The sequence below is a fragment of the Onychostoma macrolepis genome, chromosome 02, assembly GCF_012432095.1.
Source record: "Onychostoma macrolepis isolate SWU-2019 chromosome 02, ASM1243209v1, whole genome shotgun sequence".
Lineage (NCBI taxonomy): Eukaryota > Metazoa > Chordata > Actinopteri > Cypriniformes > Cyprinidae > Onychostoma > Onychostoma macrolepis.
The window spans coordinates 26,092,830-26,105,917 of record NC_081156.1 but is presented as its reverse complement, the minus strand read 5'-3'; the positions used below and the strand labels follow the sequence as shown (position 1 = coordinate 26,105,917).

The following is a 13,088-nucleotide window of genomic DNA, read 5'->3' as shown; positions in this document are numbered from 1 at the left end:
AGCTGCTGATCCACCAGTTCATGTTTTGTCTCATGTGACTAACTGACCATTATCTTGAGCATGACGCACTGAAGAACCAAATGGCCCTTAGCTATTTCCAAACCAAGTGACAGTTCAGAACTATACACATCATTAAACAGCTTCTTCTTAATCTAATCACAGACATCGATTATCCCCAGCAGTGATTTTACATGCAGATCGGCTCTGGGATTGATTGTGTTTCAGTGTTAGAAGCATGTCCTCATATGGCGCATCTTACGGCCTGTTATCGTCATGGGGTTTGGTACAGCTGAAGATGCAGTTTTCTCTTTTACGAGGATTGGCGTTCGAGTTGACATGGCGGATAACACAGTGAAAGAGGTCAATAGATTTACATTTGCATTCACGTTCTAAGCAGATTTTGAACTGAAGTGACTCGATCAGCAATAATCTGCATAAATCACGATAACGGAAATTACCATGACAGGTCTCTGAGAATTAAGATGGGCTTCAGATGTTGAGTAGGTGATCCATGTTGAACTACTAAATTATGCTGCTAGTGAAGTGCTACCCAAACACATTTAGTTGCTAAAGTAGATTCCCTGAAGATGAGTACAGCATGTATAAATAGATTTTAATTAGAGGTGTTTGCTAAGGCAATCATCAGTGTTATAATTGTTCATACCTGTGGTTTGAGATTTGAACAAACCTTTAACCCTAAGTATTCCACTTTGGAATAATGTTTTACACAGTGATGGACAATAAAGTGTATGTAATAGTTCCATAGAGTTACACTGAAGAAGGTATCCGAACCCTATTTAAGGACTTAGAATTGGGCTAGCATTCCACCTAGCATTCACTCAGATCATTTCTTTTGGAGTTTCTCCATGGCATTACTTAACTAGGATTTTTTTTTTCCGAATTCCATTTTGTCCATTTAAATTTTTCTAGACTAGACTGTTTTAATGGTTAAATTAAATTTGATTAATCAAAAAGCATGTCTAATTAATTTAAATCATGAAACGTATGATATTCAACAGCAATTTATTAAAAGTTTAACAAAAATTAAATTACATTTTTTATTTACTTTTTTTTTTCTTTTTTTTTTTCAATTTCAATTTCAATTTCAATTTTATTATTTACCACATTCTGTTTTCCATTAATTTACTGGAATCCATTTGAATGGTTTCATTAAATTTTAATAATCAAATGCATCTCCAATTTATTTATTTTTCTTTTCAGAAATACTGTGCTGTGTATTTACATTATTCTGCTAAATGTAGGCCTATTCTGGTGTATAATTTTTCTGGTAAATTTTCTTTTAAAAATAATGTTTCAATAATAACTTTATTAAGTAATATTTTTCTGTCACACAAACAAGTTTCTGTTTGTATATATGACGATAAAATATATAAAATGCTCATGAAGTGACTCTCTCTAGTTCTAGGGCTTATGTTCATGTGTTCATATATTGAGGCGGCAGAGGCTGAAAACGCGTGCTTCAGTATGTGTGCAGTAAACAAAATCGCGCGTCTGCGCCATTCATTCACACAGAGACACGCAGAACATGCAGGATTCATATTTAAATTGTATTTTTGCAGCTTAATATTCAAAGACAGTAATCAATATCGTGTTTTGATTGTACACTTTTGATGTATCTATCCAAAATTTGGCAAATTCCATGACATTCCATGCTGTACAGTAAATTCCATTTTTATGACTGGATTGTGCCTTTGCCGCATCGCGAAAATCATAGGGCCTACTTAACTGTAACTGTGGTAATTGTCTTTAACATGATTTGCGCACTGTAATGATGAAGTGAAGCGGTATGAGGTTGAGTGATGTAGAGTGAGGGTGTTTTGTGGTGAGTTGTGACTCTGCTGCACTGCTTCCCTCCAGGTGTTTGTTTTTGTGACTGAGGAAATTGCTCATAAATTTCAAATGACGCTTTGCAGAGAGACTCAGATTTCCCCAGATTCCCTCACAGTCAGATTTACGATACAACAGAGAACTGGTGCTGATATTAATGGATAGCGCCCGCATCCGCCTTCTCCCATTTGGGCACAAAAACATACACAAAAAAATACACTACCATAGCGACTGTTTAGCAAAATGATTTTATGATTGAAATAATTACAGCAGTCCTACATTATTCTTTTAGCTGAACAAATCAGAGCTGCCTTAAATCTATCACGTTTATTGAATTAGCCTCCCAAATGATGCTCCAGTATTTTTGTCTCTTCAGTGGTGATGACATGACAGTGATGATGTGCAATTTGTAGCCAGTCCCTATATATTATAAATATAATATAGAAAAAGTATATATTGTAGGTCCCTGCAGTATGTGTGTGTGTGTGGTGATGTGACCCTGACTTTGCTGTTTGTCTGACTTTGGAAAAGTCTTGTTTAGTTTGCGTGTGGTGTAACAATATGCTTGTGCCAGCAATTTTCTGTCATTTTTCCCTGTTGCACTACTAGGACAATGACAATGACCCCGACCCATCATTACCCTTTCCCGTCTTTTCTTGCTCTGATTGCCTCTCTACTCTGTTTGTCACATATACAGTAGGGCCTAAACAGTCTAGCTGTTTGGTTTCAAAATATATTAGTGTAGGAATTTATTTATTGATTTATTTACTTACAAATATAATAGGCATCAAAATATGTTGGTTTGATGTCTAATTTTTTTTTTAAATTTAAAATGTATGAATTATAAAAAAAAAAAAAGCCATTAAAGATCTCCATGTCTTTCTACTTTCCTAAAACAGTATAGCTGTTTTTTTTGTTTTTGTTTTTTTGAAGAATTTATTTATTTACTAACTTTATTATTTACTTACGAGTATATTAGGAATCAAAAATTAGGGATTTTCTTTTTTAAATAATAAAAAATATTATAATGTCATATTATTTAAAATGTATGAATTATCAAAAAAAAAAATGCAAATAAAGCTCTCCTTGTCTTAAAACAGTCTAGCTGTTCAGTTTATATATCATTTATATATGTTATGTACTGGGATTTTATATTATATATTTTCTTTGTGAAATGTATTTAATATCTATCTATCCATCCGTCCGTCCGTCCGTCCAATAGGCATTATTATTTCAAATGTATTAAGTATAAAAGAGTAAAATAGCCATCAAAGCTTTCTCTGTTTCTTACATGTAGTTTCTACACCAGTCTGGCTGATTAGTTTCCCTTAGAAATCCTGCTTGAGTGGAATGGCGTTAAATGTGACTTATACTGAGGCTCTAAATTGTTTAATGGTATGCAAGTACATCTTAGTTACACAAAGATCCTTGAGAAATCTGTGTGTATATCACCACCGAGTGGCCGTGATGTGAGCTGCATGTTAGTAAGCCGCTCACGAGCCAGCGATGCCCCAGAGGAGTGTGGCTTTAGACACACCATGATTGAAAACAGAGGAAAAAGGTCATCGGATAGGGTGGCGCTAAGCGTGTAAACCAACAGGAGGGAATACATTAAACAGAACAAAGAACGAGGAGGAAAGAGCAACTGCTCTCCTCTAAGATCAGGAGAATTCACTAGATTATGTATATTTCCTGGCTGCCACATGCTGGGGTTGAAATTCTGGTTAAAAGCTGGTGTTCTCGCTCTCTCTGGGTCTCTGCTAGAATTATGCTGAATGCTGCTGTATATCAGAACAGCTCAGCTTATTTGATTTGACGTGAGCCATCAGTCAGAGCTCTGCGCTGTGTGTGTGTGGTTTTTTAAGCCTATTCTGTCCCTGTTGGCTCTTTCTGAAAGCATTAAACTGCATCTTGCCGTTGGCCACACGCATCCTTTATGTGCGTTCAATTTTGACAGTGATTGTGTGTGTGTGTGTGTGTGTGTGTGTGTCTATTCATGTGTGAAAAATACACATCAGTGCTCTTGTACCTGCTGGCCTTTCCAAAAGTTAGCATATAGAGTAATACTTTCAGTTTCCTTATTGCTTCTTTGAATAGCTATATATATATATATATTGAGAGTGAGAGACATTTATAATATTACTATTTTATATTTTATGCTAGATCATTTATTACTATTTTATATTACTATTTTATATTTATTACTATTAGTAATATGACTAAAAAATTACTATTTTATAGATAATACAATTATAGATAATTTTTTATAGTTTATAGATAGATTGATTTACTTATTTAAAATGTATTAATTATCAAAAAATGAGCCATCAAAGCACTTTAATGGATTAAAGTATGTGCCTAATCAGACAAATAAAATACAAATAAATTATTATTATTTATTAAAAAACAGTATTGTTGTTCAACATGAATAAGATCACCAATATATCCTGTATCCAAGATCCAGTCTTTTACTGCTGTCCCTTTTCTTCTTTTTTTCTGGTCCTTTTTTGCATGTTTTTCCAAATCTGTCATCTGTCTGGGACAGATCTGTGTATGAACAGACATCACACGAGGACAGCTGAAAGCAAACAGAACAAGAATAGAGTGATGTTCACAAAGAAAGAGTGTGTTGGAAGTGTGTTTAACACCGTCTTCTCCACTGGACTGGCTCTGACACACTGTAGGATATTGAACCGTGTGTGAGAATGAACACTGAATCTTTTAGCAGAATTTGGACTCTGTGTGTGTGTGTGTGTGTGTGTGTAAGTCATAAGTGCCAGACAGTAGTGATGGAGTGTTTAGAAATATGAAGATTTTGTTGCAAAAAATACTGATAGAAAAATGAGAAATAAAAATCTGACTTTTGTTTTCAACCTAGGGTTTAAGAAATTGAAGCGATAAAGGCTTTTGTTCTTGACATTTAACCTAAGGGTCAAATTTGTGCATGTAATTTAACTATTATTTCATTATCTTAATATATGCTACTTCAAGGATGTTTAGATGTTTTGTATAGAAAACACTTTGAGGATACTGATTAGAAATAGGGATTTGTGTTTGAAAGATTTTTTTTTTTGTCTGTGTGTTTACCCTCAGGGTCATCACTGTGCATAATGCTCATAGCTTAGCTTGAATTTAACACAGTATTACTTTAATATCGTATGACAATGTTATTTTAAGCATTTTTAAAGATGTTTTTACTAGAAAACAAACTGAATATACTGATGAATTTGTTGAATGTTCTGTTTATTTACCCTCAGGGTCAGTGTTGTACATAATGTGTGAGCTTGCGGTTGACTTGTTGCCGTTTTCAGTCCTGTCTTTCACAGACGAATAAATTTATGCATCTCCAGCAGAGCTGTTAAAATAAATAAGTCTCCGCCGTTCGCTTCACTAATGTCTGATTCATTCTGCACCACGTACGCTCAAGTGCACAAGAGGGACACATCCAAGAATTCACTAATTTGGTGTTGGAGTGCAGGTTCAGAATGAAAGAGAGGTGTTGTGGGACGTGTTATGCTCTTTTCATCTGCATTATGAAGTCTCACTGAAGCATATCAGAATCAAGAGCTCTACAGTTCACTTCCTCTTTACGACTGGTTGTGTTCACGCGCGCTGAAATTATTTTTAAGATGGAGGCGAGGATATTATAATTCTTACCTACCAGTAAAAGATTGCCATGTGGCTGCCGTTGGTCCTTTACTGCAATACAGATATTTATGATGTGAATAATGTAGCTAGAGTTCAGGTTTATGAGAGAAATTTTTACACACTTCTTGTGTTTTAATGAGTCAATGAATCCCATAAAAATAATTCATGTGCAGAAAATGTTAGACAGTCGTGTCAGCAATATTCTATCCCAGCTGTTACAGTTCAAAGTTATTTGTTATTTTATTTTATTTTTTTAACACTGGATAACTAATATTATTGATGCATTCAAAACAGATTTTTTTTTTATTGTTGTTGTTGTTTTTTTCCTGTTCCATAAGGTTTTTTGACAGAAATTTAAAAGCAGAAACATAAATGTATTTAATATTTTACCACCTTGTGGCCAATTCTCACAATATTGGACAGTCAGCATCATGACAGTTGGTTTTATTACCACTGGCTTTTAGTTTGGCATGGAATGGAAATTGATATCATATTTTCTTCTCTATAGTGACAGATATCTGAGTGAAATGGCTTCTTGAACAAGAAAAAATATAAAGCGGGGGGAATGTACAAAGATTACAAAAAGACACATTGATTTGAAAAAATGTACACTGTTAGATCTTTTTTAATAAACACTGCAAAATTCAATTAAAAATGATTTCGTGTTAACTTCATGTTAACTTTTAGAAATTGCTGAATTTTGATTGACATTATTGTTCATTTGTATGATTGATAATGTACATAAAATGTTAACTTTTAAATGTTTCACAATTAAATTTTTGCATAGTAATCATGAGGGTTTTTGTAGTTGTAGCGCCCCCCTATGGGGGAAATTTGACAATTATCTTCAGAATGTTATGTTGTCTGTCTGTATGAAGTTGTGTTAAAGGGATAGTTCACCCAAAAATTAAATTCTGTCATTAATTACTCACCCTCATGTCATTCCAAACACATCTTGGTTCATCTTCGGAACACAAATTAAGATATTTTTGATGGAATCTAAGAGATCTCTGAACCTCCATAGACAGTAATGATATTACCACGATCAACACACAGAAACGTAGAAAGGACATCGGTAAAATAGTCCATGTGACATCAGGGGTTCAACCGTAATTTTACGAAGCTATGAAAATAAATTTTGTGCACAAAGAAATCAACATAATGAGCGTTGTTTGAACGTAAACAATGTTCATTACGTTGATTACGTTCTGGGGTACTCTCCAAAATGGTGGAAGACAGTAACTCGGGGAGAAGAACTGCTGCGTAAATTATGTTGTTATTGTTTTCTTTGTGCACAAAAAGTATTCTCGTAGCTTCGTAAAATTACGGTTGAACCCCTGATGTCACATGGACTATTTTACCGATGTCCTTACTATGTTTGACAAACTGAAAAAATTCCCTGTTTACACGTGTCCTAATCATTTCTGTTTCTTGTCATCCTACAGGAAGTTCTACTACATTACCCTGTTACGGGACCCCGTGTCTCGGTACCTAAGCGAGTGGAGACACGTCCAGCGCGGGGCCACGTGGAAAACCTCCCTGCACATGTGCGACGGACGAACGCCGACACCGGAGGAGCTGCCCCCCTGCTACGAGGGCACCGACTGGTCGGGCTGCACATTACAACAGTTCATGGACTGTCCGTACAACCTGGCGAATAACCGACAGGTGCGCATGCTGGCCGACCTCAGCCTGGTGGGCTGCTATAACATGTCCTTCATCCCGGAGAAGAAGCGCGCGCAGGTGCTACTCGAGTCGGCTAAGAAGAACCTTCGAGACATGGCCTTCTTCGGCTTGACGGAGTTCCAGCGCAAAACGCAGTACTTGTTCGAACGGACCTTCCGCCTCAAGTTCATCCGGCCCTTCATGCAGTACAACAGCACACGGGCCGCCGGCGTGGACCTGGATAACGACACGGTGCAGCGGATCGAGGAGCTCAACGACCTGGACATGCAGTTGTACGACTATGCCAGGGATCTTTTTCAGCAGCGCTACATGTACAAGCGACAACTTGAGCGAAGAGAGCAGCGCCTAAAGAACCAGCCCGCCCTCTTCCCCTTTCGTCGGGGGCCCAGCTCCGATCCTGCTTTCAGGGATGACATGCCGGAGTCCGAGGCATCTCGATTTCCAACGGAGGACTACATGAATCACATCATCAACCGCTGGTAGCAGTGCTGGGGGGAGGGGGACGGAAAATACAGATTGATGAGGAAGAAAAGGCTGCGATCCCCAGGTCAAATCAAGCGGGAGAGGAGCACGGCGAACGAGAAAGAGACAGAACTTTAGCGCCACCATCAAATACGGCCCTCCCCCCTTCTGTTGCGCTCCAGGATATCCTGCGGTCGTCTCGGAGAGGAAGGACTCCAAATGCGGGATGCTCTTCGTCGCTACTGCGAAGACTTTGCGTGTCCGGTCAGAAATGACTGACTAACTTAAAGCACTGAGCCTGAACTTAAAACTAAGAGGTGAAGACTTCTAAACGGCACATTCGCCCACGGAAGAAAAAAAAAAAAACATATGTAAAAATTATCTGAATTATATTCACTGCAGATTTTAAAAGAATGAACCGAATGAAATTGTATAGAGGTATTTGCTTAAATGTCTGCTGCCATTTCAGCCATGAATTTGTGACAATAACGGTCTGTCTCTTTATTTTTTAGTTTGTTATGGTCTTATTTCTTTTAATTATTTTTAAAAGGGATTTTTCGTCCCTCAAAGAGGTAAAACTCACAGCACTGAGACCAACAGAGCTGCCTAACACTTATTGGATGCAATTTATTAGCTTTTCATAATCAGTGATGACTTGAAAAAGTGTGTTCTGTAGTTCTTTTTCATGTGTATTTGCACGTCAGTTGCAAATTTCGATGGACGGACAGACAAAGCGTGGACCATAGCCATTATTTAAGCTTTCAGCATACTGTATGCGAAAATCCCGTGAGATAAGTGTACTAATATAACCATACCGAATGTTAGAGGTGTTTCGTTTGTCCGATCCGACAGATGTCTTGCGTGATGTTATTGGCCGAGACAAATTCTAAGTTGTCATCAGCACCCAATTTCTTGGTAGCCGAAGCGGGAACCTGGTGGAGATCCAAAGAGGAAACTGTGTCTTATTTTACACTTAGTAAGAATGGGCTCTGTGTTTCTAAGCGAAGTCGTGCACTCTAAATGCGATTGACTTGGTAATGACGCCTGTGTGTCAGACAATAACAGGAGCGTCGTAGAGTTTGTGTGTAAGTGTGTGTGAAAGAGAGAGCTCGTGAAACGCAAGAGCAGAATGAAGAAGCAGCAAACGCAGCCTTTATAAATGTCACCACCATTCCCAATTCCCAGAGACTACTCATTATTTAGTATGCGGGTGGATAGAGGATGACTGTGTGTGTTTGAGATTCTGAGCATTCTATTGTGGATGACCGGTTTAAGTACGCAAGCATGTTTGAGTGTTACTTTTTTCTGTACGAATGTGTGCGAATGTGTTTCATGACCAATCTCTTGCCATGGTCCTCAGGGGCTGAAGCTATTGCCAGTAAGGGGACAAGAATGATATCAAATGTCTCCCCTTATGCAAATCTTTGAGTTGTTTGTTGTCAAAGGAATAGTTTGCACAGAGAAATTACAATTCGGTCATTATTTACTCACTCCTCATCCTTGTGACAATAAAAATGAGATGATTTGCAGAATGTTCAAGCTGCTCTTTTTCAAACAATGAAGGTGAATAGGGACTGGAGCTGTGGAGCACCTAAACTATATTTAAATTCGCTATATTTAAAGTATTCATTGTACAGTATAGAGTGTCTCCTTTTATGTTCCACTGAAAAAAATTGATTTGAAACAACATGAGAGTGAGTAAATCATGTCAGAATTGTAATTTTTGGCTAAACTGTCCTTTTTAAGTTAGCGACTACGCAACAACTTCAGAGTAAACAGTATGTGAATAAGGTATCAGGAAGAATTACCCTACTGGAAATGTGTACTTTCTGTTTAACTGACTCTTAAGGTGTTATGAGGGACGTTTTGACTTTACTTAATGCTCTGCAATGGGAATTTGTTTTCTCAGTAACCATAAAGACAGACTACTCTTCACTTACTGCATATTTAACCAAACCTAGAGTGTTGTTATGTTATTCAGGAATGAACGTCTTCTCATGAACGATCCACATAATTCATGAATGATCTTTATGAAGGCAGCCCTTTATTAATATCTCAATGTGATGCTGTCATTCCCTTCAGCTGATATGCTCTTAAAGAAAACCCTCAGTGGGTTGTAGTAATTGTTGGTCCCATTGCGAAATAGTTCGGTGACCAAGTGTTTCTCAGTCTTAATTCAACAATGGCATCCAGCCAATCAGAATAGAGTATCGGTGTGCTTTAAAAATGGTCACTGCATCGGACTGTCAAATGTTAGGCCACAAACATACTCTACAGTGACGCTAACAAACCTCAAAACTCTAGGGGGCGACAGAGTCACCTTCAAATGTCTGTGCCATTAAACCGTTGTTATTCAGGTAACTAGCTATAGATGGTTTAACTCTGCTAGATTCTCCTCAAACTGTTGCTCAACCATGATGGTAGTTGTCCTGAAACAGAAAACTATGCTAAAGCCTGCTATAGCGCCCCTTGTGGTAATGCTAAGAATGCAACACACATCTGAGTTGTGTTATCAGTTGTATTCTGACTGTTCTCAGAACATTCTCTAAAATTAAGCTAGAGGCATTTGCCTTCACCTAGTCCTCTAGAGTATGTTTCTGGCCTTATGTGAGTCTAGCAAATCGACTCCTTCTGAAAGAATGTGTGTTTGTAAGCGTGCGAGAGCAGCACTAGCGAATCCCTGAGCTCTGCTCCCAGGTGCATTTATTCATCACATCCAGTTCATCTGCTCTAGGTATTTTTCTCATCATTTCAACAATGGATCGTCAAATACACCATTAAAAAAAGATTTCATTTTTCTATAAACACGTCAGTGTTTCCTGTCTTTATTTTTAAGTGTCTCTAAACTCACACAAGCACATTTGAGGTACATATCATGGATTACTGCTTATTTTTGCTAATAATTAGCATAAACTGTCACTTCCCGAGGACACAGCATGTGACGCAGAAGACTATTTCACAATATTACTATATTAAAATAAAATTTAGCTTGTGCACAAGAGACTTCTTTTGAAAAACGTTACAAAATATTACCGATCTTAAACTTCAGAGTGGAATTCTGATATTGTGATAATATAAAACTAATATGATTTCCATTTTTTAAATATTGAAAGTTCAATATACCAAGTCAAAAATTATGGATATATAAAAACGCACAGCAGGAATGACCCTTCGACCCCACACACACATACACCAGCGCTTCCGTGAGGAGTTCAGACATAAAGCTGACAGACAGCATCACACACACACACACACATCAGCCGCTGAAGCCCAGGCTGCGCTGCAGAAGCGGCTGACTCAGATGAGAACACTCTCCCTGGTAATTACAAAATACCTCCTGGCACGGATATCAAGACACGCTTCTTTGTCCTGTTGAATTGAACGGCAGAGAAGCAGCGTATCAGCAGCCATTATTGTCTGAAATGGATGGGGGTAATCACTCCAGCTCCTCTGAGTTCTGCAGGGGTAATGAATTGCCACACTGTGTCTCTTGGACAAGAGCCACGCCGAGAATCACTTGCACCCGGGCCATTGTTCTGCCAGGATATAATAAGAATTCCCAGTATGACAAATACAGTATATAGAGAGAAGATGAAGTGGCTGGGAGAAGAATTAGGAGAATTTCTATAGCTCTGCACAATAAGTATTGAACCTAGATGACGAAAGGCTACAACAACTTTTGTTTTGAGCTTAACAATTAACCATTGGCCTCAGCAGCTTTTTGAATTCATTAAAACAAAAAGAGTCAAAAAGTATTCAAGTATGTTATTTTCAGGACTGGAGTGGACCAGTAATTTTAAAGTGATAGTTCACTCAGAAATTCAGTTTACTTACCTGCACCATGCATGTTCCAAACTTGACTTTCTTTCTTCTGTGGAACACATTTTGTCACTTATAATGAAAGCCAGCGGGGTCCAATATTGTTTCAGACCCTTTTGTTTTCTTTTACATTCCAAAGAAGAAAAAAGTCATTCAGGTTTGAGTGAAAAACTTGTTGAACTTTGTTGAACTATCCTTTTAAGCATTAACTATTAAAAAAAAAAAAAATTGATATATAATTATAGCTTTTGTTAATATTTTAATTAGATTTTACTTTTATATTTTTCATTCTTCATTTTAGTTGGTTTAGTTTAGTTGAATCCTCTAATGTAATAATAAAAGTGTTGTCATTTTATTAGTCATTTTGTGTGTGTGTATTATAGTTTATTAACATAGTTTGTTATATTTAGTTAATAACTAAAACCAAAATTTTATATTTTAACTAAAAAACAATACAGACACACACACACATTTTTAGTTTTAATGTATTTAGTAGTAGTTATTTTAGGATTTTAACCTGAACTTTAGTTATTTTAACTTGAAAATTAGAAAACTTGAAAGTTTTAACTTGTCGCCAAGCTGAAATAAAACATGAAAATATGTTGACATATATATATATATATATATATATATATATGAATTTATATTGATTATATATTCATATATTCAGTTAATGTTTATTTTATTTCAAGAAAGTTTTTTTTTTTTTTTTTTTAATGGTTTTAGTTAGTTAACAATAATAACTAATAACTGATCGGTTGAATACTAAATATTTGAATATTGAGGAGGCAACAGCACATCCCTCTCAACATCTAAAGTGGTTCCTGCTTGATTATATCACAAAATTCACCTCAAATGGTTTGATTTAAAACTCGTCACAGTAAATTAGGTTTTAGTCATCAATTGCCTCTGCAATTTACGTGACGAGTGCCCTTCGCTTCTTAGCTTATGGCTGATCTGAATGCACAAAGGGGGTGATTTGGAACTGACGTGGCCATTTCACCTTTTATGTGTGTGGTCCTTACTTGGCTTTTAAAGGTGAGACGTATAATTTAGCCCTGGGAAATATAAGTCAGTGCCATGGAAACATGATGTCACATCCACGAAAAGCTTTCAAACTCGATTGTTATTCCTCTCGAAAACTGTTTCTCAAGTGTTTCCCCACAGCACTTCCTGAGGAAGAGTCGACATACATTTTCTGGATTGTTCTCTGAAATTTTACTGTCATACAGAATATTAAACTCAGTTCTGTATCGTGCTGTCATTTCCTCTCATTGTTGGTTTTGAAGGACTTCTGCAAATCGCCTCCTAATCAGGGTAATTGATTTTTATGAGCAGCCCCCTTTCGCAGCAGGCTGCTGGTTTTACAGCCCACCTCGGATATAAAAGTTTGGCGCTCCAGCGGAAAGGTTAACAGCCACTGCAGCAAGAGGAGGGCGGCTTTGCACTAGAATTTTCTCTTTTCTGTCCACAGGCTAATGCATAATGGAGCCACCTTGACCCCATAAAGCACCCAGGGCTCCCTGTCCCCTCAGAAGCGGACTTCGAACTGTCACACTTGATCTACAGTTTAATTCAATGCCGGAGCATGCAATTTCTGCCACACCGTCACGGGTTGTGTGGCT

At 37.2% G+C, this 13,088-nt stretch overlaps 1 protein-coding gene across 1 annotated transcript in view; it reads left to right on the top strand.

The window, feature by feature from the left end:
* hs6st1a (heparan sulfate 6-O-sulfotransferase 1a) overlaps positions 1 to 10,445 on the top strand; it is a 160,479-nt gene extending 150,034 nt beyond the window's left edge. The window contains exon 2 of the mRNA XM_058796570.1: positions 6,942 to 10,445. Within this exon, the coding sequence (XP_058652553.1) occupies positions 6,942 to 7,665 (724 nt within the window). The 3' untranslated portion in view covers positions 7,666 to 10,445. The remainder of the gene's footprint in view (positions 1 to 6,941) is intronic.
* Positions 10,446 to 13,088: the final 2,643 nt, after the last annotated feature.